Source organism: Sander vitreus, chromosome 13, assembly GCF_031162955.1.
Source record: "Sander vitreus isolate 19-12246 chromosome 13, sanVit1, whole genome shotgun sequence".
Lineage (NCBI taxonomy): Eukaryota > Metazoa > Chordata > Actinopteri > Perciformes > Percidae > Sander > Sander vitreus.
The window spans coordinates 13,339,753-13,364,032 of NC_135867.1; the positions used below are offsets into that span (position 1 = coordinate 13,339,753).

General features: G+C 39.4%; 1 protein-coding gene and 1 pseudogene across 2 annotated transcripts; both read right to left on the reverse strand.

Annotated features, from left to right (window-relative positions):
* Positions 1-1,971: 1,971 nt before the first annotated feature.
* LOC144528227 (uncharacterized) lies at positions 1,972-6,925 on the reverse strand (annotated as a pseudogene). Its single transcript, XR_013502879.1, has 8 exons — positions 6,734-6,925; positions 5,055-5,270; positions 4,836-4,968; positions 4,429-4,578; positions 3,733-3,825; positions 3,377-3,654; positions 2,987-3,278; positions 1,972-2,887 (listed from the first exon to the last, which is right to left on the reverse strand). The product of XR_013502879.1 is annotated as an uncharacterized LOC144528227 (transcript).
* A 3,318-nt stretch (positions 6,926-10,243) lies between these two features.
* On the reverse strand, positions 10,244-21,114 carry LOC144527949 (von Willebrand factor A domain-containing protein 7-like). The gene is made up of 16 exons (XM_078266311.1): positions 21,009-21,114; positions 20,217-20,419; positions 19,835-20,101; positions 19,472-19,565; positions 18,993-19,127; positions 17,854-18,040; positions 17,591-17,760; positions 17,223-17,335; positions 16,994-17,110; positions 13,676-13,891; positions 13,457-13,589; positions 13,065-13,214; positions 12,352-12,444; positions 11,995-12,272; positions 11,603-11,896; positions 10,244-11,503 (listed from the first exon to the last, which is right to left on the reverse strand). Exons 2-16 carry the CDS (start codon positions 20,406-20,408, stop codon positions 11,042-11,044), a joined length of 2,901 nt encoding a protein of 966 aa, XP_078122437.1. The 5' UTR covers positions 20,409-20,419; positions 21,009-21,114; the 3' UTR covers positions 10,244-11,041.
* Between the last annotated feature and the right edge of the window lie 3,166 nt (positions 21,115-24,280).

The window sequence follows — 24,280 nt, forward strand, 5'->3', positions numbered from 1 at the left end:
CGCAGGAAGTACATCCTCTGCTGGGAGTTTTTGATGAGGGAGCTGATATTTAGATCCCACTTGAGGTCCTGGGAGATGATGGAGCCCAGGAAGCAATAGGACTCCACAATGTTGACTGTGGAGTCCCCCAGGGTGATTGGGGCGGGTGGGGTTACGTCCTTCCTGAAGTACACAACCATCTCCACTGTCTTCAGAGCGTTTAGCTCCAGGTTGTTCTGACTGCACCAGGTCGCCAGGTGGTCAATCTCCCGCCTGTAGGAGGACTCATCCCCACCAGAGATGAGTCCAATGAGGGTTGTGTCCACAAACTTCAGGAGCTTGACGGACTGGTGACTGGAGGTGCAGCTGTTGGTGTACAGGGAGAAGAGCAGAGGGGAAAGGACAGCCCTGAGGGGAACCGGTGCTGATGGTCAGGGAGTTAGAGAAGTGTTTCTCCAGCTTCACACACAACTTCCAGTCAGACAGGAAGTCTGTGATCCACCTGCAGGTGGAGTCAGGTAGATGCTGCTGGGTCAGCTTGTCCTGTAGCAGAGCCAGAAGGATGGTGTTGAAGGCAGAGCTGAAGTCCACAAACAGGATCCTGGCGTAGGTTCCTGAGGAGTCCATGTGCCGGAGGATGAAATGAAGAGCCATGTTGACTGCGTCGTCTACAGAGCCACAAACTGCAGTGGGTCCAGGAGCAGGTCGTTAAGGGATTTGAGGTGAGTCAGAAGAAGGTGCACAATGACTTCATAACCACAAAGGTCAGGGCCAAGGAATGATGGTGGAGGAATTGAAGCAGGCTGGTATATGGCATTTCTCCAGTGAGGTGTTAAAGATGTCCGTGACAATGGAGATAGTTGATCAGCGCAGTGCTTCAAATTCAGAAAGTACCCTTCTAGTCCACCAAAGCGTCTGTGGAGATATGGGATTGCTACTGGTTGCAGAATCTCATCTCTATATCTCTCTGCATTGAGATTGCCTCAAATGATGATAAGCCTCGTTTTTCCAGTGAGGGAGATGCCACCACACACCATCACACTGCCTCCACCAAAAGGTGTTACTCTATTGGTGCAGCAATAAGCATAGTGTTCTCCGCTTTGACCCTACGATCCAACTGCCGTAGGCAGAATCATCCAATCCACCAAACACCAAATGAGTCAATGGCAGAATAAGCTGTTTGGCATTGGCAGAGAAGATTTGGCAAATGTTTCATGGGCACAACCCACATACTCAACGGTGCTGCTCATCCCACAAATGCATGTTCCTTACAAATGGGGCACCATTTGAAAGGGAACTAAACAGGCTTTCCAACTGTATGAGGTTTATTGCCAAAAAGCATTGTTACCACAGAGAAATAATCTACCAAACACAAATTTCCTTACTTTTTGTGCTAAGTTTATATTAATCACCTGTTGCTGCATTCCTAGGGTAAAGTTAAACCTATATTCATTCTAAGCAATACTACACAAACGATTATTTATTAAATGGTATTGATTTGTTATTAATTATGCAGATATCTCAATTACAGTTACCCTCTGATGAAGTAATGTAGTCTGACATTGCTAGGGCACATTTCTTTCTTCACACTGTTGCCATACACCTTTCTCCAAAAGGACCAAAGTGATCGACATAACTTTTCCTAGCTTTATTCGGTCATAATTAATGTTTTCTAATCATCTGTGTAAAAACAACTCTCAAATGTTCATATAATTGTAAATGATCAAACACATTTTATAATCAAAACAACAACAGTAACAACTTAATCAGCAGTAGTACTCAAAATGTGAATAAATGATCCTTGATTGAAATATCTTAATTTAACTGACTTGTTCACATGGCCATCAAATATTCACAACACCATTAAACCTTTAAAGAACGTTTTGCAATGACACCACCATGTAATACACACAGCACATGTAGTTAATATTACATAGATTAATATTTCAGTTCAATAGTAAATCACCCAGTTGTATATTTGCCAGGTTATTAGGTTTACCTAGCTAATTCCATTTATATCACCAAAGTTAGACCAAATATTAGAACACCTATCTGTGTAACACAATGGAACAAACTACAGCCTCCAAAATGACCATAAAGTGGAACCAAAATGGTTTCAATAAAAACTGAAGATTATAATTAATACAAAGAATATTGTGATTTATTAATTGTAATAGATGGTATATTCTGTTTTACCATGGTACTGTGGTACAAATAATGTGTCATGTTCTGGCCAGTGCTTTGACACAAAATAATAATAATGTAATATTGCATTTCTAGCTTCTGAATTGCATAGCCTTATGTTTTTTTAGTGTTGTTCATACAAAACAAGCACTTTCTTGCATCATATTGCATTAGTTTTAGCTATGTATACCTAAAAGCTGGTAACTGAGTATAATGTGTAGTTTTTTAAAGCCAAAAAATAATTTTAAAATGTAACTCTTCCTCACACTATGTAAATGTTGTTCCCCATTGGTAAGTTGATTCCAAGGATTGTGATGCCTAAGCAAAGAAGAAGAGACTGAGCAGCTCTGTTAGACAAAGACACAACCGCTGTTGGATGTGGGCTATTGGCGGTTGCTTGTGAGCTGCTGGTGGCTGTTGGTGTTGTTTTCAGGACACTGTAGAAACAGGAGGCTACATTACCCACTCCATCCACAACCAGCAGCTCCACATCAGGCGAACAGCAAGATGCATTTTAGGAAACCAGCGTTATGTTCTCGTTGCCAGCAGCCAGACTGGTGTTCAAGGTCCCGTTGCCCTGTTTGAGGCTAACACGGTTCACACCCGTCCCTTCAGCCCCATCAGTCACACGAACAGAGAGCTCCCACATTGATAAGATACAGTTATCAGAGCAGTTAGACTGCAGGCTGAGCAGCTGACACACCGGCGAAGTAAAATCAGTTACCTATGAGGAGAAAAGGTGAAAGTTAGTTTTATATTAGTTGATTCAACCAATAAACACAATGGTATGATATTTATTGAAATGTGATTTGTGATGAGTTACCGTTTTAAGGACAGTGAAACGCAGCACGACATAGTTGGTGTCTGTGCCTCCAGGAGCTAAGGCCTCAACAGTCAGGGTGACGTCAGTACCAGACAGGGTGTTAGAAGGTGCCGTGAGGTTCACTGTACCATTAGCACTACCTCCAGTTTCAGGATTAAATTGGACGGAAAGTTGAATCAAAACCTTGGTCATTGGTAGCTTGGATGGTGAAGTTTCCTCCTGCACCGCTCGTCATCACAGAGAAGGGAACTGAAAGAGGTATTCCTGGTACTAAGACACTGTTTGAATCAGGCTAAAAAAGAAGGGTACAGTCCATATCAGTCATATTTAAAAGACTGTGGCATCTTAATAGTAATTTCATAGGTTTTTAGATCAATGCATTTTACTTACAGAAGTAACAGAAACAGTAGATGCTCGGATGTTGGTGGATGACTGCCTTTGGAAAATTCCTGAGGATGCTCTGGAGGAACTATTGCTGTTCTGCCCCTTCACAAGCACCACAAACTCCTCTGCTGGTATCCTGTCAAACCGAGCTAAGAAGTCTCCTCCACCCTGAGCCTCCACGCTGACATTAACCTCTCCTGACCCAGATGAGGCAACCAGAATGACTTCTGTCACCGTGGCGGAGTCACTCCCAATAACGGTCACGATCAGGCTACCATTAACACCTTCAGAAAGAAAACCCACTAAAATAAGCTGAAATAAATCATGTTACTTGGAATATCACAAAATTCTGTTTCTTTTACCAGATCTGGGACGATTGTTTACAACATCAAAATCTCCAAGTGGGCCCTGCGATACCTCCAGAAAGTCAAACAGGAAGTCAATGGGACTTTCACCTGTAAATAAAAGAAGTTGCAAGAAAGGAAAATCTACCAAAGAGGCCACATGCAGAACAAAGCATTCACATTTTGTAATTTGGATGAACCAGCTCTTCAAGGTAAGGGATAGTTACACCTAAAATAGTCTATATCCAGGACATTCCACTTTAGTGATAACTCTGTTGACGCTGGAAATTCACTCTTTCCGGCCGGATGTCCGGTACCTTACGCTTTCTTTGTGTTGGAATTTTAAACTTGATTGACAGTTGACTGCTCCTCAGATCTCTGCAGGGTAAATCGAGACAGCTAGCAGACTATCTGTCCAATCTGAGTTTTCTCTCGCACGGCTAAAACAAACTTTTAACGTACACATGTTCTGCCAAAACAAGTTCCTTCCTGAGGCTATTTTGCAGCGGCACCCGGCTCCGTCCAGTGCTTATTGGTTTAATGAAATGCCAATAAACCAGAGCACGTTTTTCTCCCATCCTGGAATGCTATGTGGACTAGCCAGACCCTCCTTTGCAGCGCTGTGGAGGAAGGTCTGGCAAAGCGAGACTTTAACTAAAATAAGAATAAATTAAAGTTATGTGATTCAACCACACAATCATTTTGAGTTCTCACCAACGACCTTCAGAATGTAGGGATTTGTTGACACCATTTTAATTTCCCACAGTCCAGCTTGTGTTTTTAGCTGCAGAGTCATGAAGTTTCCCACTGCCTGGGATGCAGTAATCAATGATCCTGTGGTGTTAGTGCTTTCCTGAGACACACCTAAAAGCAAAGCCATGGCAAGAAATAGAGCACACTGGTTCAAAGATCATTCATTTCAACAATGAAACATTTAAATTTCTAGGATCAGGATCAAGAATTTTCTAATACGTTGCTTTACAATACCTTTTCTATGCCAATACACCACACTGGCATACTATTTTCCCTTAAAATTACTGTCTTTATGTATTTTTGTAAACTATTGCTTATCAACATAAACATACCACCTTTAAAATATTTAATCTGCAAAGAAGAATCACCTGAGGGACTGATGAGAATAAAGGTGATAGACCTCCCAGTGATGTAAACTGTGAGGTTTCTTACTGACTCATCAACTGTAAAGGTGAAATTTTCGGCCTTTCCTGGACTCCTGGATGCCTGTACAAGGGTCACCTAGGAGGTTAAATGAAACTGGTGACACAACTGAATTGTTTTGGAACTAAAAAGTCAGTGGTAATGGCCAGTGAGAGGGTTAATACCAGAGAGGAGCTGGAGGACTCTGTTATTATGCTAGTGGCCATAAGAAGCTCACTCTTTGTGACTTGAATAGCCAGACCTCCTGAAGCCTGAGCCAGGTCTCTGTACACCTGGGCATCTGAGGTCACCATCCGACTGTTTTGTTGTTCTTGTTCTTGGCTGTCATCACTCCGTTTCCGATGACGAAATCCCAGTACGTTAGTAATCATGAAGTTCACCTGAATAGAAGCAGAACAGAATTATGACTTCATTATTTCCTAAATTTATCTTAGCAGGCCTAATTTTGCTCTCAAAGTCATAATTTTGACAGACTGTGTCAAATTTAAAACGATTTGATATACTGTAAAAGATATTGGGAAGTTGTGATCAGATATTTTTATTTCCATGTAGCCTACATGCATGCATACAAAAAAATTGCATGAACAAAAGAGGCTAGTATTTTATCATAATGTTATTATAATAATATATTATAATATATGAACAAAGTTGTGCACTTAATATTTTTAACTATGCTTGCAGCTTGTGCTCTAGGGATGGTCAGTGACAGCAGGGACGTTGTTAGGCCTATTTTAGGGGGGCTGAAGCTACCCCAAAATGTTCCTAAGCCCCCCCAAATAATAATAAGAAAAATAATAATTAGATTTATTTATTTTTTTTCTGTACAGTTTTACTACGTGGAATCAATCTTCCTTCACCATTCATCTGTTGATGTCGTCGTGCACTGCAGTCTGTTTTATTTTTATTTCACGAACTGTCAACTGGTCGAAATGGCAGTGTTTTAGAGAGAGGCTTACGAGCACTCTCACTACTTTGTGTTTAGATCATTTTGTTGTGTGGTCTTCCTTCTCTTTCTTATACTTAATTAGCATTGTTGGAGCGGGCTTTTAATTGCCAAGGACTATTTCCATGTAGTCTAATTGTTGTGCAAATGATAAATGAGGAACTTAATCCTTAAAAATCTGTTTACCTGCTATGTTACCAATGCTGGTTAATGATCTGATCAGATTGGAGTTTGGGAGTTTGTTTCCCATTTCCACCCAGTTACTGTGACTGTAGAAATCCTATTGTTTAAAAAGGAAGACAGGTTAAATATCATAATAGCAGCATCACTCTTACATCTCCTACCAGCAAGAACACTTGCCAGAACAAAGCAGTTTTCTTCAATAGGCTGTTAAATAATTAAATAAACTGCAATGCATACAATTTTGAAATCAACCTGCCAACACTATGGTATTACATTGTTGTGCTGCTTGCTGAACATGAGTGTAAGTTTTGAAGTGTAACATTTGCAAGAAACTGTAATGGAAACAAAACAATTTTTCCCAGTTGTTCTCTCGCTGCCTCAAAGTTTTCTCGCTTGTTACTGGCCTTCACAGCTGATAATCCGTCTGTGATGATTTTCCTTCCCTCTGAAAATGTTTCATCGTCAAAGTGGTAGGGCGGCAGGTAGAAACTAAACATGTCTACTCCACGATTCTTTGCTTGGATTAAATTGATGGCTTTGCAAAAGCTTTTGGATGATTTTGATGCTTCACATGCAGCAGCAACAGCATTAGGAGTCAAAGGCTGTGGACACACCCAACATTTATAGTATTAATACTCAATAATATGTATTAATAACACTGGCACTGATCATTTGAAATAAAAACTCCAATATAATTTGGTTAAATTGAATCCTTACAGGAAAAGTGAAGTCTTTGCCCTCAGCCAGGGCCAAAGCGCGGCACACCTGCACAGTGACATTTAAGATCGCTCTCTCAGTGATATCCTCATGAATCAGAGAGTCTCCTCTGAATATGTTAAATAGTTTTATACCAAACCCGTAGGCTCCAGTCTGCAGCAGTAGGAGACACAACGCTGCCAACCCAGACATGGCTATACAACCTGTTAAAGAGATTAAAAATGCTAATTTTACTGTTTATCATAGATGGCTTAACACGCAGTTTGTTAATAGCCAGTCTAGAGATTTAACTACAGATCTAACTGCAATGAAATGTGTCAGGGTTCTTCATTCATCCCAAGAGGATGATCCCTTAGGATTTTGGTGACTCCTGACCTTTGATCTACAACCAGTCAGGTTTCCTCTTAAACATAATTTATTTTATTTTTTTAAATAAAATTGGTAAAAATACAAAAGAAATTGGTAATATGTAATATACACTTTACAAACAAACCTGATAAATAGACATTTTGAATAGACACTTTTGAAAATCTACCAAACATTTTCTCTCAAGCTGACAAACCTTTGCATAGAACTGGATGAAACACACTGAACCATTTTTTACCACAACAAAACAGGATGATACACATAAAAATGTAATTGGCATTTGGTATTCTGGTCAACTGACGTTGAATTTAAAGTTAAGACTACTAAAGGGTAAATTATTTTTTACCAATATGAAAATATAGCTTTTAGGTTTATGTAAATTTCTTTACATTATGATCAGATATGACTATACTGTACCTTAGGTCTTGATGTTGTCTGATAGACTAGCTATTGTGACAACTTAATTTATAATGCTCAATGTTCAGGGTGGCGTCATTAATGTGCTGGATGGGTTTGACCTGTTGCCTTTGCATTATAACAACATGAGATACTGGCAATAATAGGGGCTGAGAATAAAACACTGATCCATCAATCATTGCAGGCAGAAACATGCAGAACTGGATGCTTAAAAATGTACTACTCCTATAAGGTTACATAGCTTTCTGCTGTGCCTGTTTGAATGCTTTCATTTTCACTTCTGATGATGACAGATTGTGTGAGAAACCTGTTTTTTTTTCAATCTGCACTTCAATTTGCAACTAACAAACAGTTCAATAAAGAAAAACTTGTCAGTATATCAATCACAAGTGCATCGGTCCTCAAAACATCTCGTGGTAAAGGAACTTCTGTTAATTCAATTAAATTTTCTTTATAGTATCAAATCATAACACGAGTTATCTCAAGACACTTTACAGATAGAGTAGGTCTAGACCACACTCTATAATTTACAAAGACCCAACAATTCCAGTAATTGCCCCAAGAGCAAGCATTTAGTGCAACAGTGGCAAGAAAAAAACTTCCTTTTAGGCAACCCCGGTTGGGGGCGCAATGAACAGTGGCAATTATAGTAACAATAAAGATAATGGAACTATGACTATAAATAGTAGTTGTAGTAGTTCAGGGCGTAGCAGGGAACTGCAAGGCATAGCAGGACATAGCAGGATGTAGCACAACACTCACAACACAATCCCAACACTTTATGCCAAACATGCACATGCTGCATTAGCAAAGATGTATAATAGCTGTTAGTAAAAAACACAGTAGACTTCAGGATAATTAAAGCCTCCCTGGATGCTTAAAAATGTACTACTCCTATGGTTACATAGCTTTCTGCTGTGCCTGTTTGAATGCTTTCATTTTCACTTCTGATGATGACAGATTGTGTGAGAAACCTGTTTTGGCAGTTAATGTCATGGTATGTGCTACAGTACACTACTACTCACATATCTCTACAACTGAAAACACTTTTAGAAATTTAGAATTTTAAATCCTCTTATTCAACTGCAAAGAAAAATTGTTTTTTAGCTTCTATTCCCGTGTTCTGTTCATGTATAGATTGCACTAGTAGGCCAGACCCATCTCTACAGCACTGCAGAGTAAGTTTAGTGACATTCATCATTTTAAATGCAATTTTTCAAAACAATCTGATGCAACTAACAAACAGTTCAATAAAGAAAAAATTGTTAGTATATCAATCACAAGTGCATCAGTCCTCAAAACATCTCGTGGTTAAGGAACTTTTGTAAATTCAATTCAATTTTCTTTATAGTATCAAATCATAACCAGAGTTATCTCAAGACACTTTACAGATAGAGTAGGTCTAGACCACACTCTATAATTTACAAAGACCCAACAATTCCAACATTCCCCAAGAGCAAGCATTTAGTGCAACAGTGGTGAGGGAAAACCTTGCTTTTTGGCAGAAACCTTTAAGTGGTGAGGAAAAACTTCCTTTTAGGCAGAAACCTCGGACAGACCCAGGCTCTTGGTGGGCGGGCGTCTGCTGGTCCTGGTTGTTGGTGCGATGAACATGGAAATTATAGTAACAATAAAGATAATGGAACTATGACTATAAATAGTAGTTGTAGTAGTTCAGGGTATAGCAGGGAACTGCAGGGCATAGCAGGACATAGCAGTATGTAGCACAAAACTCACAACACAATCCCAACACGTTATGCCAAACATGCACATGCTGCATTAGCAAAGATGTATAATAGCTGTTAGTAAAAAATCACAGTAGACTTCAGGATAATTAAAGCCTCTCTCCACTCAGAATTGTGATTTGCTGACTGTTAATTCACTTGACCTCTCCAAGAATTGCCATTTTATCGTGGTGAAGGGGTTTGTGTTTCCCTATGACCTCAGGAGCTGTATAGTGTCCACCAAGGTAAATTGAGAGATTGAGATTAAGAATGATTCACAGATCCCATTAATCAGCCAGAAAGGTGCTGCAGCACCTCACCCGCAATAGGGAAACCAGGGCAACCATGTAGAGCCAGGGAGGGAAGCTTGCCAACAAGGGTCTGGTGCCTGGGTCTTGACCCATGGGAGCCTGTTGAGCACAGCCTGAAAGAAGGACATGGATCCACTGCCCTGTGGATCCACCACTAGCAGGGATAGACATTGAGTGCATTGCCAGCTGTACAACAGGCAAAGGGGGGGGCCTAGTGAGCTGACCCCCAGCATCGCAGTCTCTAGGGACATGGAACATCACCTCTCTGGTGGGTGAGGAACTAGAGCTAGTGCGGGAGGTGGAACAGTACCAACTAGAAATAGTTGGCCCCACCTCTATGCATCGCAGTGGGTCTGGAACCAAAATCCTGGAGAGGGGCTGGACTATCCATCCCCCCCACACTCTTTATGCCCTTGGTGCGATTTGGCATTGTTGCTGGTGTGATCCCATCGCAAGATGGTTTCTAGCTTAATAATCACCTGTTGCTGAATTCCTAGGATAAAGTTAAACCTTTATTCATTCTAAGCAATACTACACAAACTAGTTTATTAAATGGTATTGATTTGTTATCAATTATGTGGAAATCTCAATTACAGTTACCCTCTGATGAAGTAATGTAATCTGACATTGCTAAGGCACATTTATTTCTTTACACTGTTGCCATACACCTTTCTCCAAAAGGACCACAGTGATTGAAATAACATTTCTTAGCTTTATTCGGTCATAATTAATGTTTTCTAATCATCAAATGTTCATATAATTGTAAATGATCAAATACATTTTATAATCAAATCAACAACAGTAATAACTTAATCAGCAGTAGTACTCAAAATATGAATGAATGATTCTTGATTGAAATATCTTAATTAAATTGACTTGTTCACATGGCCATCAAATATACAAAACACCATTAAACCTTTAAAGATCGTTTTGCAATGAAACCACCATGTAATACATACAGCACATGTAGTTAATATTACATATATTAATATTTCAGTTCAACAGTAAATCACCCATGTATATTTGCCAGGTTATTAGGTTTACCTAGCTAATTCCATTTATATCACCAAAGTTAGACCAAATATTAGAACACCTATCTGTGTAACACAATGGAACAAACTACAGCCTCCAAAATGACCATAAAGTGGAACCAAAATGGTTTCAATAAAAACTGAAGATTATAATTAATACAAAGAATATTGTGATTTATTAATTGTAATGGATGGTATATTCTGTTTTACCATGGTACTGTGGTACAAATAATGTGTCATGTTCTGGCCAGTGCTTTGACACAAAATAATAATAATGTAATATTGCATTTCTAGCTTCTGAATTGCATAGCCTTATGTTTTTTAGTGTTGTTCATACAAAACAAGCACTTTCTTGCATCATATTGCATTAGTTTTAGCTATGTATACCTAAAAGCTGTTAACTGAGTATAATGTGTAGTTTTTTAAAGCCAAAAAATAATTTTAAAATGTAACTCTTCCTCACACTATGTAAATGTTGTTCCCCATTGGTAAGTTGATTCCAAGGATTGTGATGCCTAAGCAAAGAAGAAGAGACTGAGCAGCTCTGTTAGACAAAGACACAACCGCTGTTGGATGTGGGCTATTGGTGGTTGCTTGTGAGCTGCTGGTGGCTGTTGGTGTTGTTTTCAGGACGCTGTAGAAACAGGAGGCTACATTACCCACTCCATCCACAACCAGCAGCTCCACATCAGGCGAACAGCAAGATGCATTGTAGGAAACCAGCGTTATGTTCTCGTTGCCAGCAGCCAGACTGGTGTTCAAGTTCCCGTTGCCCTGTTTGAGGCTAACACGGTTCACACCCGTCCCTTCAGCCCCATCAGTCACACGAACAGAGAGCTCCCACATTGATAAGATACAGTTATCAGAGCAGTTAGACTGCAGGCTGAGCAGCTGACACACCGGCGAAGTAAAATCAGTTACCTATGAGGAGAAAAGGTGAAAGTTAGTTTTATATTAGTTGATTCAACCAATAAACACAATGGTATGATATTTATTGAAATGTGATTTGTGATGAGTTACCGTTTTAAGGACAGTGAAACGCAGCACGACATAGTTGGTGTCTGTGCCTCCAGGAGCTAAGGCCTCAACAGTCAGGGTGACGTCAGTACCAGACAGGGTGTTAGAAGGTGCCGTGAGGTTCACTGTACCATTAGCACTACCTCCAGTTTCCAGGATTAAATTGGACGGGAAAGTTGAATCAAAACCTTGGTCATTGGTAGCTTGGATGGTGAAGTTTCCTCCTGCACCGCTCGTCATCACAGAGAAGGGAACTGAAAGAGGTATTCCTGGTACTAAGACACTGTTTGAATCAGGCTAAAAAGGAAGGGTACAGTCCATATCAGTCATATTTAAAAGACTGTGGCATCTTAATAGTAATTTCATAGGTTTTTAGATCAATGCATTTTACTTACAGAAGTAACAGAAACAGTAGATGCTCGGATGTTGGTGGATGACTGCCTTTGGAAAATTCCTGAGGATGCTCTGGAGGAACTATTGCTGTTCTGCCCCTTCACAAGCACCACAAACTCCTCTGCTGGTATCCTGTCAAACCGAGCTAAGAAGTCTCCTCCACCCTGAGCCTCCACGCTGACATTAACCTCTCCTGACCCAGATGAGGCAACCAGAATGACTTCTGTCACCGTGGCGGAGTCACTCCCAATAACGGTCACGATCAGGCTACCATTAACACCTTCAGAAAAAAAAAAACACTAAAATAAGCTGAAGTAAATCATGTTACTTGGAATATCACAAAATTCTGTTTCTTTTACCAGATCTGGGACGATTGTTTACAACATCAAAACCTCCAAGTGGGCCCTGCGATACCTCCAGAAAGTCAAACAGGAAGTCAATGGGACTTTCACCTGTAAATAAAAGAAGTTGCAAGAAAGTCTACCAAAGAGGCCACATGCAGAACAAAGCATTCACATTTTGTCATTTGGATGAACCAGCTCTTCAAGGTAAGGGATAGTTACACCTAAAATAGTCTATATCCAGGACATTCCACTTTAGTGATAACTCTGTTGACGCTGGAAATTCACTCTTTCCGGCCGGATGTCCGGTACCTTACGCTTTCTTTGTGTTGGAATTTTAAACTTGATTGACAGTTGACTGCTCCTCAGATCTCTGCAGGGTAAATCGAGACAGCTAGCAGACTATCTGTCCAATCTGAGTTTTCTCTCGCACGGCTAAAACAAACTTTTAACGTACACATGTTCTGCCGAAACAAGTTCCTTCCTGAGGCTATTTTGCAGCGGCACCCGGCTCCGTCCAGTGCTTAGCGCCGCCCAAGACGATTGTGATTGGTTTAAAGAAATGCCAATAAACCAGAGCACGTTTTTCTCCCATCCTGGAATGCTATGTGGACTAGCCAGACCCTCCTTTGCAGTGCTGTGGAGGAAGGTCTGGCAAAGCGAGACTTTAACTAAAATAAGAATAAATTAAAGTTATGTGATTCAACCACACAATCATTTTGAGTTCTCACCTACGACCTTCAGAATGTAGGGATTTGTTGACACCATTTTAATTTCCCACAGTCCAGCTTGTGTTTTTAGCTGCAGAGTCATGAAGTTTCCCACTGCCTGGGATGCAGTAATCAATGATCCTGTGGTGTTAGTGCTTTCCTGAGACACACCTAAAAGCAAAGCCATGGCAAGAAATAGAGCACACTGGTTCAAAGGTCGTTCATTTCAACAATGAAACATTTAAATTTCTACGATCAGAATCAAGAATTTTCTAATACGTGGCTTTACAATACCTTTTCTATGCCAATACTATTTTCCCTTAAAATTACTGTCTTTATGTATTTTTGTAAACTATTGCTTATCAACATAGACATACCACCTTTAAAATATTTAATCTGCAAAGAAGAATCACCTGAGGGACTGATGAGAATAAAGGTGATAGACCTCCCAGTGATGTAAACTGTGAGGTTTCTTACTGACTCATCAACTGTAAAGGTGAAATTTTCGGCCTTTCCTGGACTCCTGGATGCCTGTACAAGGGTCACCTAGGAGGTTAAATGAAACTGGTGACACAACTGAATTGTTTTGGAACTAAAAAGTCAGTGGTAATGGCCAGTGAGAGGGTTAATACCAGAGAGGAGCTGGAGGACTCTGTTATTATGCTAGTGGCCATAAGAAGCTCACTCTTTGTGACTTGAATAGCCAGACCTCCTGAAGCCTGAGCCAGGTCTCTGTACACCTGGGCATCTGAGGTCACCATCCGACTGTTTTGTTGTTCTTGTTCTTGGCTGTCATCACTCCGTTTCCGACGACGAAATCCCAGTACGTTAGTAATCATGAAGTTCACCTGAATAGAAGCAGAACAGAATTATGACTTTATTATTTCCTAAATTTATCTTAGCAGGCCTAATTTTGCTCTCAAAGTCATAATTTTGACAGACTGTGTCAAATTTAAACGATTTGATATACTGTAAAAGATATTGGGAAGTTCTGATCAGATATTTTTATTTCCATGTAGCCTACATGCATGCATACAAAAAAATTGCATGAACAAAAGAGGCTAGTATTTTATCATAATGTTATTATAATAATATATTATAATATATGAACAAAGTTGTGCACTTAATATTTTTAACTATGCTTGCAGCTTGTGCTCTAGGGATGGTCAGTGACAGCAGGGACGTTGTTAGGCCTATTTTAGGGGGGCTGAAGCTACCCCAAAATGTTCCTAAGCCCCCTTAAATAAATACAAGAAAAATAATAATTAGATTTATTTTTTTTTTTTTACAGTTTTACTACGTGGAATCAATCTTCCTTCACCATTCATCTGTTGATGTCGTCGTGCACTGCAGTCTGTTTTATTTTTATTTCACGAACTGTCAACTAGTCGAAATGGCAGTGTTTTAGAGAGAGGCTTACGAGCGGCCGCTTGCACGGTAACGGTATGTGGACGAGCGAGGTGAAGAGAGAGGCCGGCAGCATTAGAACACAGCAGTAAATCAGAGGAATGAAATGTTGTTTTTGCCGATTTATCACTCGAAATGCAACTGTAGCAAGTATCTCACTATCATCAACGTTATCCAAATTCTATATTAGAAACAACAAATAATATATCCAGCTACAAAAACAGACAAAGACAGAAGTACAAAGAGTCAATGGCCATGAAGATGATACACCGTCTTGTCTCTTCTCATTGGTTTAAACTGGCAGCTTTCAGAATGCTGCAGACCGGTGTGTTGCAAGTAGCTGTAGGATTTATCTTGTCTCGTCGCAAATCTTTGGTCTGGACTTGCTACCGCACACACAGTGAATGATACAGAGTGAAATTGTAAGTTGTTGTTAATGACTTTTGCTTGCTTCACTTCAGCTACATTTACTTGAGGTAAAGATAAAGGAATATTTTAGTTGGCTATAGAAAACAATAGTCTAGCTGGTGTAAACGAAGCTCTCTATTCTTTACCATTAATATATCCTGCTTTCTCTATAGTATTAAAAACAATATCAGTCCCTAAATATCATAGTGTCACTGTTAATGCGATTGTACCAGTATAACCTTCAATTCATTCAACAAATGGATACTGGAAGATATTTTAGGAGAGAGAGAGAGAGAGAGAGAGAGAGAGAGAGAGAGAAAGAGAGAGAGAGAGGCACCAAGGCATAGCCTAAACTAAATTATTTCATGATATTTATTATATATGCTTGATTCTGACCAACTTAACTTTCTGCATTCCTTTGCTGTAATAAATTAAACAAGTATGTAGATGTTGCCTAAATGTAGACTAGGCTATATATGAGCATATATACATACATACATACATACACACATACATACATACATACATACATACGTATACATACATACATACATACATACATACATACTAGAACTTTGATTCATCTCGCCATCAGGTTATTAAATTCAGACATACTTTAAATCCTTGTCAACCATATTGCAACGAGCTAGTTCAGCGTGTCATGCCTGACTGTGTTTTTCTTTAGGAGTGGGAAGGGCAGACAGCATGTTGCCTGATTCGCCATTTCCCTGGGCTGCCTTGCTGAGCAGCGCACTGAGAACATTATTATATTTCACACAATTTAAGCTCTTTTTTTAAAAAATGAAATAGGATTAGTCCAACAAATCGCTCGGTTTGTAATGCGCACCTAACCGAAAGCCTCGTACCGAACGGTTCAATACGAATACGTGTATCGTTACACCCCTAGTAATTATATAGTCTTATTTTGACCTGCAACTTATCTAATAGAGAGAGGAATTAGGTATGGTATTACTTTACCATACATATACATGGGCAGATAGATAGTGGTTAAGTCTTAGCCTAAAGAAGAACTCAGCAGGAGCACAGTCTGGCCTAAGTAAATCCCCCCCATGCAGCTTTGATGTATCTAAAGGCTAACATTAGAGTTTGTATGTAAGATTTTGCCAGGGAAAGTTTTGCATAGCCTCGGGGGTAAGCCCCCCTGTTTTTCAATTCTAGTGACATCCCTGAGTGACAGTCAACCACTTTGGTCCAAATTTTGGATGGATTGCCATGAAATGTTAATATAGATCCATGAACTCCTCAGGATGAATTGTAAAAACAGGTGATTATTCATCCCAATGCACTGCTGTGCCTAAGTACAGCAGTAAAAGTGCCTATAGACTCTCATGTGAAATGTATACTTCTGCAGAAAAGTTTGCACAGAGCTGCAGAGATGGCTTGCAAGGCTCGCAGACAGCCGTGTCGCACCACCTAAAATATGTAACTATGCACCAGTTATTGCAGACGCTGCAGAAGTTTAGATTGGACAACAGAGATGGGAGGTGTGATTTCCGAGAGTTCTGTCCGGACATTCTATCTATACTGTCTGCGTCTGTGAGTGTCCAAGGGTCCGTGTGACGTAAATGCCATCATCAGCGGGGGTATGCGTAGGTTCTGTGAGAACATTTGGTACAGACAATTTGTTAATAAACAATCAACACTGGTGACAGAGGTAGGGCACAGAAAACATTTCAGGAACAGAGGCAAAGCACAGCGCATGTTTATGTCATCATTGCTTCTGGCTTTGGTTGCGCCTTAAAAGGTCAGTGGCAACAAGGACAAAGTTTAAATAATTATAGAATATGTTTTGAGCGACTGCACCACCAAAGCAGGCAGTGTGAGCAGTAGGCCTAACCTACGACTGGGAACTGCTGAGGATTGGAGAGCACTGGTACGACCGAACAGTTCGACAGGCTGACCCTGTACATACCGGACAATAAAAAGAGTTGTTCAAAAAGATTTGTTTGTTCATTTTCGCCATCACTAGGGTGGACTTGTCCGAACATGTCCGCCACTTTGCTAGGTGGTCCCTCAAGCGGAGAGTATAAACAGAGCTATGCGTCTGTTTTTTTCAGCTGTCCATGTACGTGTCCATTCCGGAGTATAATCGAGCCTTAAGAGTAGCTACTTACCACTGATTTGGTTCGCTCTATGAGTGCGATCACTGTGCTTTTCAGGTATTGGTCTTTAGCAGGTGCATCAGTGAAGAGGAAGATCTCAGAATTAGGAGGAGCACCAGTTAAAGCCAGCTAGATGAGGAAAAGAGGAAAGCAATGATACAATAGTTTTACTTTCAACTTTTTCTTATTATCAAGTTTTGCAGCGACAGATTTTTAAGTAGCCTCAAAGACACCACAGCACCTGAAGCCCTGAAAGACTCAATTCCGGAATATCTCCTCCACCGGCTGCAGATAGTGCATTAATAGCCCTCTTAAAGACATTTGGGTCTGTAGTCCTTATCAGAGGCCCAAAATCTGGAGTTCAGGTGGAGATAGGAGAAATAAATGATTTGATTATATTGTTCTTATTGTATTGCTGACATATTTGAACAATTATAATATTCCAACAAATATACAGCACTTGACCGCACATACAAATCTGCTGGAGTTAGTCAGGCAGATAAAGAGTAAATTCATAAACTTGATAGAGAAAACATCACTTTACTTTATTTCAGTGGAAAAAACAAACAAGGCAGGATTGTAAAGTTCAGTTTGGGGCATATGTTCTACCTGGATCATTGAAAGGTACAAGAATGTAAACTGGGGGCTCATCTTCTGTTCCCACTTTAGTGTTGATAATAGAGGAAGTGACGGTCTTCACTGCTTCAATGTCATCACCCATGCTTCCTGTTGTGTCGATCACGAAACAAAGAGCTTTACCTTTGGAGATTCCCATCATCCTGAGGGACAGAGAGAGATATACATTAAAAAAAAGATAAAAAACTCTAAACCTTGTGTATACAGAACTGAAACATGGAGACTGGGTTTCATACTGGAGGAAAGTTTTGTCACCAGCAGCTCCTCGAATGTCCTCTAGTAGCTCACTGGTTGCAGCTATCGCCATGTTTGCTGCTGTCATGTGGAGGTATCCGTGGCTGGCTCCGTAAGTGTCTTTGTTGATCCCACCTTTAGGTTCGATGTTACTTGTTCGATCAAATCCACCTCCATGGCTGCATTTTCCTGTTTAGCATTAGAAACAGAACAAGAACGAATGTTTTATACAACTTTAAACGTCCATTTTCTTTAGAGAAAAGCCAGGTAAGAGACCATCTACTGCGTCAATGTATGTTTTTAGCCACGCTAGCAGCATGGCCATAGCGGTCTAGCGACAATGGTCTGTCAATCGGTCGGTCCACCGCTTTGATCCATACTAAAATATCTAGATGGACATTCATAGTGCCCAGAGGATAACTTTATTAGCTGGAAAACATTTTCAGAAGTGTCCCAAATGTATACAACATATTAACTCTAGCATGTTTTGAGCATGCAGTGTGTTCCCATTGGAATATGATAACATAAAGTATACTCAAAACATGCAGTATCCATACTAAAAATCACCTGATTTTGCAATGCACAAATAAAAAAAGGAGGTGCTCACAGCTGGAAGAAATTAAAACTTACTGTGGCTGGTGGTGAAACTGATCCAGAAACAGTTCAAAAAATAAAAATAACTGGAACATTTCTGTTTAATTGGCAGAGGCATTTCAAAGTTGCAATTAAATTGCTTTTGCATGGCCCACATTGCATAATTTCCTGTTTTAAACAGTTATGTTGATTTTTTTGTATGCTGAATGCATGGACTGTTTAATTTTGTAAAGATTTTTTTAGAAGACATATTTATGTTGAAATAAATACACCTACACAAGTATTTATTTTTTCTCATACATAGGTTTGCCATCTTATGGACATAATATGCATAAATAGACGGGACACACCGCAAAAAACTAGGGCGACGGTTGCTCACTAATGGCCCAACTTGGACCGACGTCGTCCGACAGTCGCCATGCTGTGTCAGGGCCTGTAGACATGTGAACTGTCCATTTACATTTACAACCCTAATGACAAACATTCATTTCTGTACTATAAATGAAATACAATTATTAAGGTAGGCAGGAAGATCAAGGTAATTTACCTTTTGGTTTGGTGGAAAAAAAAGGCACAAAATTAAAATATCCCGAGGTAAGTATCTTTTCCCGTAGGATATCCTCCAAAATGTTGTCACTGCAGTCGTTACCATTACAGTTGCGACAGGTTGCTCTGCTTTTAGCTGTGGAAAAAAAAAAACATATTTATCAGTGTTTTCTTTTGTAAAATGATCTCTCTTATCCTGTTATCCTCATCTTTGCTTCTTTTGTTTATGTACCACAGCCAAACACACACCTAGAGGATCTCTTTATATTACTTTATTTTATATTTTATTATGTTAAATTGTACACCCCATTCTCACTACTTTGTGTTTAGATCATTTTGTTGTGTGGTCTTCCTTCTCTTTCTTATACTTAATTAGCATTGTTGGAGCGGGCTTTTCATTACCAAGGACTATTTCCATGTAGTCTAATTGTTGTGCAAATGATAAATGAAAGAACTTAATCCTTAAAAAAATCTCTTTACCTGCTAGGTTACCAATGCTGGTTAATGATCTGATCAGATTGGAGTTTGGGAGTTTGTTTCCCATTTCCACCCAGTTACTATGACTGTAGAAATCCTATTGTTTAAAAAGGAAGACAGGTTAAATATCATAATAGCAGCATCACTCTTACATCTCCTACCAGCAAGAACACTTGCCAGAACAAAGCTGTTTTCTTCAATAGGCTGTTAAATAATTAAATAAACTGCAATGCATACAATTTTGAAATCAACCTGCCAACACTATGGTATTACATTGTTGTGCTGCTTGCTGAACATGAGTGTAAGTTTTGAAGTGTAACATTTGTAAGAAACTGTAATGGAAACAAAACAAACAGTAAAAAGTACCTGTAAAGGGTGTAAGATTTTTCCCAGTTGTTCTCTCGCTGCCTCAAAGTTTTCTCGCTTGTTACTGGCCTTCACAGCTGATAATCCGTCTGTGATGATTTTCCTTCCCTCTGAAAATGTTTCATCGTCAAAGTGGTAGGGCGGCAGGTAGAAACTAAACATGTCTACTCCACGATTCTTTGCTTGGATTAATTTGATGGCTTTGCAAAAGCTTTTGGATGATTTTAATGCTTCACATGCAGCAGCAACAGCATTAGGAGTCAAAGGCTGTGGACACACCCAACATTTATAATATTAATACTCAATAATATTTATTAATAACACTGTCACTGATCATTTGAAATAAAAACTCCAATATAATTTGGTTAAATTTAATCCTTACAGGAAAAGTGAAGTCTTTGCCCTCAGCCAGGGCCAAAGCGCGGCACACCTGCACAGTGACATTTAAGATCGCTCTCTCAGTGATATCCTCATGAATCAGAGAGTCTCCTCTGAATATGTTAAATAGTTTTATACCAAACCCGAAGGCTCCAGTCTGCAGCAGTAGGAGACACAACGCTGCCAACCCAGACATGGCTATACAACCTGTTAAAGAGATTAAAAATGCTAATTTTACTGTTTATCATAGATGGCTTAACACGCAGTTTGTTAATAGCCAGTCCAGAGATCTAACTGCAATTAAATGTGTCAGGGTTCTTCATTCATCCCAAGAGGATGATCCCTTAGGATTTTGGTGACTCCTGACCTTTGATCTACAACCAGTCAGGTTTCCTCTTAAACATAATAAAAAAAAAATGAAATAAATTGGTAAAAATACAAAACAAATTGGTAATATGTAATATAAACTTTACAAACAAACCTGATAAATAGACATTTTGAATAGACATTTTTTTTAAATCTACCAAACTGACAAGCTGACAAACCTTTGCATAGAACTGGATGAAACACACTGAACCATTTGAAAAATCAGAGAAGCTCACAAATTATTACAACAACTCATTATTTCACATTTACACAAAATACGCATTAACATGGTTAATCATGGTTTTCTGGTCAATTGACGTTGAATTTAAAGTTAAGACTACTAATTTTTTACCAATATGAAAATATAGCTTTTAGGTTTATGTCAATTTCTTTACATTACTAACAATAAACAGATATGACTATACTGTACCTTAGGTCTTGATGTTGTCTGATAGACTAGCTATTGTGACAACTTAATTATAATGCTCAATGTTCAGGGTGGAGTCATTAATGTGCTGGATGGGGTTGACCTGTTGCCTTGGCATCATAACAACATGAGATACTGGCAATAATAGGGGCTGAGAATAAAACACTGATCCATCAATCATTGCAGGCAGAAACATGCAGAACTGGATGCTTAAAAATGTACTACTCCTATAAGGTTACATAGCTTTCTGCTGTGCCTGTTTGAATGCTTTCATTTTCACTTCTGATGATGACAGATTGTGTGAGAAACCTGTTTTTGGAGTTAATGTCATGGTATGTGCTACAGTACAATTAAAGGACTGACAAAGAACAATACTCACATTCCTGGCTACTCACATATCTCTACAACTGAAAACACTTTTAGAAATTTAGAATTTTAAATCCTCTTATTCAACTGCAAAAAAAAGTAGTTTGTAGCTTCTATTCCCGTGTTCTGTTCATGTATAGATTGCACTAGTAGGCCAGACCCATCTCTACAGCACTGCAGAGTAAGTTTAGTGACATTCATTATTTTAAATGCAAGTTTTCAAAGCAATCTGATGCAACTAACAAACAGTTCAATAAAAAACTGACAGTTCAACTGAAAAACTCGTCAGTATATAAATCACAAGTGCAAGGTCCTCAAAACTCCTCGTGGTAAAGGAACTTTTGTCAATTCAATTCAATTCAATTTTATTCATAGTATAATACTTTACAAAGACCCAACAATTCCAGTAATTCTCCCAAGAGAGCAAGCATTTAGTGCAACAGTGGTGAGGGAAAACCTTGCTTTTTGGCAGAAACCTTTAAGTGGTGAGGAAAAACTTCCTTTTAGGCAGAAACCTCGGACAGACCCAGGCTCTTGGTGGGCGGGCGTCTGCTGGTCCTGGTTGTTGGTGCGATGAACATGGAAATTATAGTAACAATAAAGATAATGGAACTATGACTATAAATAGTAGTTGTAGTAGTTCAGGGTATAGCAGGGAACTGCAGGGCATAGCAGGACATAGCAGTATGTAGCACAAAACTCACAACACAATCCCAACACGTTATGCCAAACATGCACATGCTGCATTAGCAAAGATGTATAATAGCTGTTAGTAAAAAATCACAGTAGACTTCAGGATAATTAAAGCTTCCCTCCGCTCAGAATTGTGATTTGCTGACTGTTAATTCACTTGACCTCTCCAAGAAATGCCATTTTATCGTGGTGAAGGGGTTTGTGTTTCCCTATGACCTCAGGAGCTGTATAGTGTCCACCAAGGTAAATTGAGAGATTGAGATTAAGAATGATTCACAGATCCCATTAATCAGCCAGAAAGGTGCTGCAGCACCTCACCCGCAATAGGGAAACCAGGGCAACCATGTAGAGCCAGGGAGGGAAGCTTGCCAACAAGGGTCTGGTGCCTGGGTCTTGACCCATGGGAGCCTGTTGAGCACAGCCTGAAAGAAGGACATGGATCCACTGCCCTGTGGGTCCACCACTAGCAGGGATAGACATTGAGTGCATTGCCAGCTGTACAGCAGGAAAAGGGGGGGGGGCTAGTGAGCTGACCCCCAGCATCACAGTCTCTAGGGACATGGAACATCACCTCTCTGGTGGGTGAGGAACTAGAGCTAGTGCGGGAGGTGGAACAGTACCAACTTAGCTTCACTGCTCATGATGAGAGGTTGGTTGAGAAACCTTCTTTCGCAGTTAATGTACCTGACAGCAGATGATGGTATGTGCAACAGTACAATATAACAGTACAGGACTGATAGAGGACAACACTACCATTCCTGGTTACTCAAGTAGGTCTACAACGGGAAACACTTTTAGAAATTTAGATTTTTAAATGGTCTTATTCAGAAGCAAAGCAAAGTAGCTTGAGCTTCTTAAATCTATCTATCTATCTATCTATCTATCTATCTATCTATCTATCTATCTATCTATCTATCTATCTATCTATCTATCTGTCTGTCTGTCTGTCTGTCTGTCTATCTGTCTGTTTGTCTGGCTATCTGTCTGTCTGTCTGTCTATCTCACTTTAAATCTGAGTTTAAGGCGTGCATGTATGAGCATGATTTGTGACATCACAACTTTTCCTCAATGTTGCTTCCACTAGATGATGTAGTTCCACGTTAATCAACTTCTTATTATAAAAGCTAGCAGCCTCATTCTGTTACATGCAGTTTACTCATCATTATTAGTTGTTTATGATCCTCACATAACAGGCCTATTTTCTTGTCATCACAATTTTTTAAAGAAGAGAATATTATCTGATCTCCACATAAAAAGGTGCGAGAGAGATATTCCCAAATCACAGAAAAATTATTTATAAACTAAAACATAAAATCACAATTTTATATTTTTATGAAGGAATACTTATTTTGTGATTGCAGGAAACCAAAGTTTGTTGTGTAGTGGCACCTCGAACACCATAATATGTGACCTGATTAGGAATTTCAGTTATTGACCAAATATTGTGAGGTGTTATTGCTCTACAGACAGATCTATCTGCTAAAGGTTATGCTATTACAGCTATCAAAATGTGTGACTCTCTCTGTATTTAACATCTGAATATACCCGGTGTCTGTTTGAATTCTTTCATTTTGACTTATCATGAAGGTGAAGGTTGTGTGCAGTTAGAATACTTAACAGCAGCAGCTGATGGGATAAGAATCATGTGCTACAGTACAATAACAGGACTGATAGAGGAGAACTCAGTGCTACTCATTTGTATCAAATGTGGGTTTTTAAAGCAATCTGATGAAACTCACAAACAGTTCAATACAGAAATCTTGTCGTCAGTGTATAAATCACAAGTGCATCGGTGGTAAAAACGGCTCGGGGTGAAGTAAGTTTTGTAAATCACAACAAAATAGACAATATTCCCTTCCAACCAATTTGAAAAGGGGGATAAGAATGCAATATTGATTTAAGACCTCTTTATATAGTTATTTTTTGTTAGTTTGCATATAGAATAAAGCCGTCAAAGGAAAATGTACAAGGACTGCTGTATCAGTAATCCAAATATTCTAAATAAGTAAAGAACAAGAAGAAGTAAAGAACAAGGTCAAAGACTATAATCATTTAAACATGAATGGGTCAGATTTATGTGGCATGTGTTTACTCAGTTTCTATCTGAGTTTGTGCTTGTAGTAAATGATTTATGGAGGGAGGAGAAAGGGTCGGGGGAGGTCGAGCAACAGCAGAAGTTGGAGACCACACTTTACATAACCCACTCTTTCCTCCAG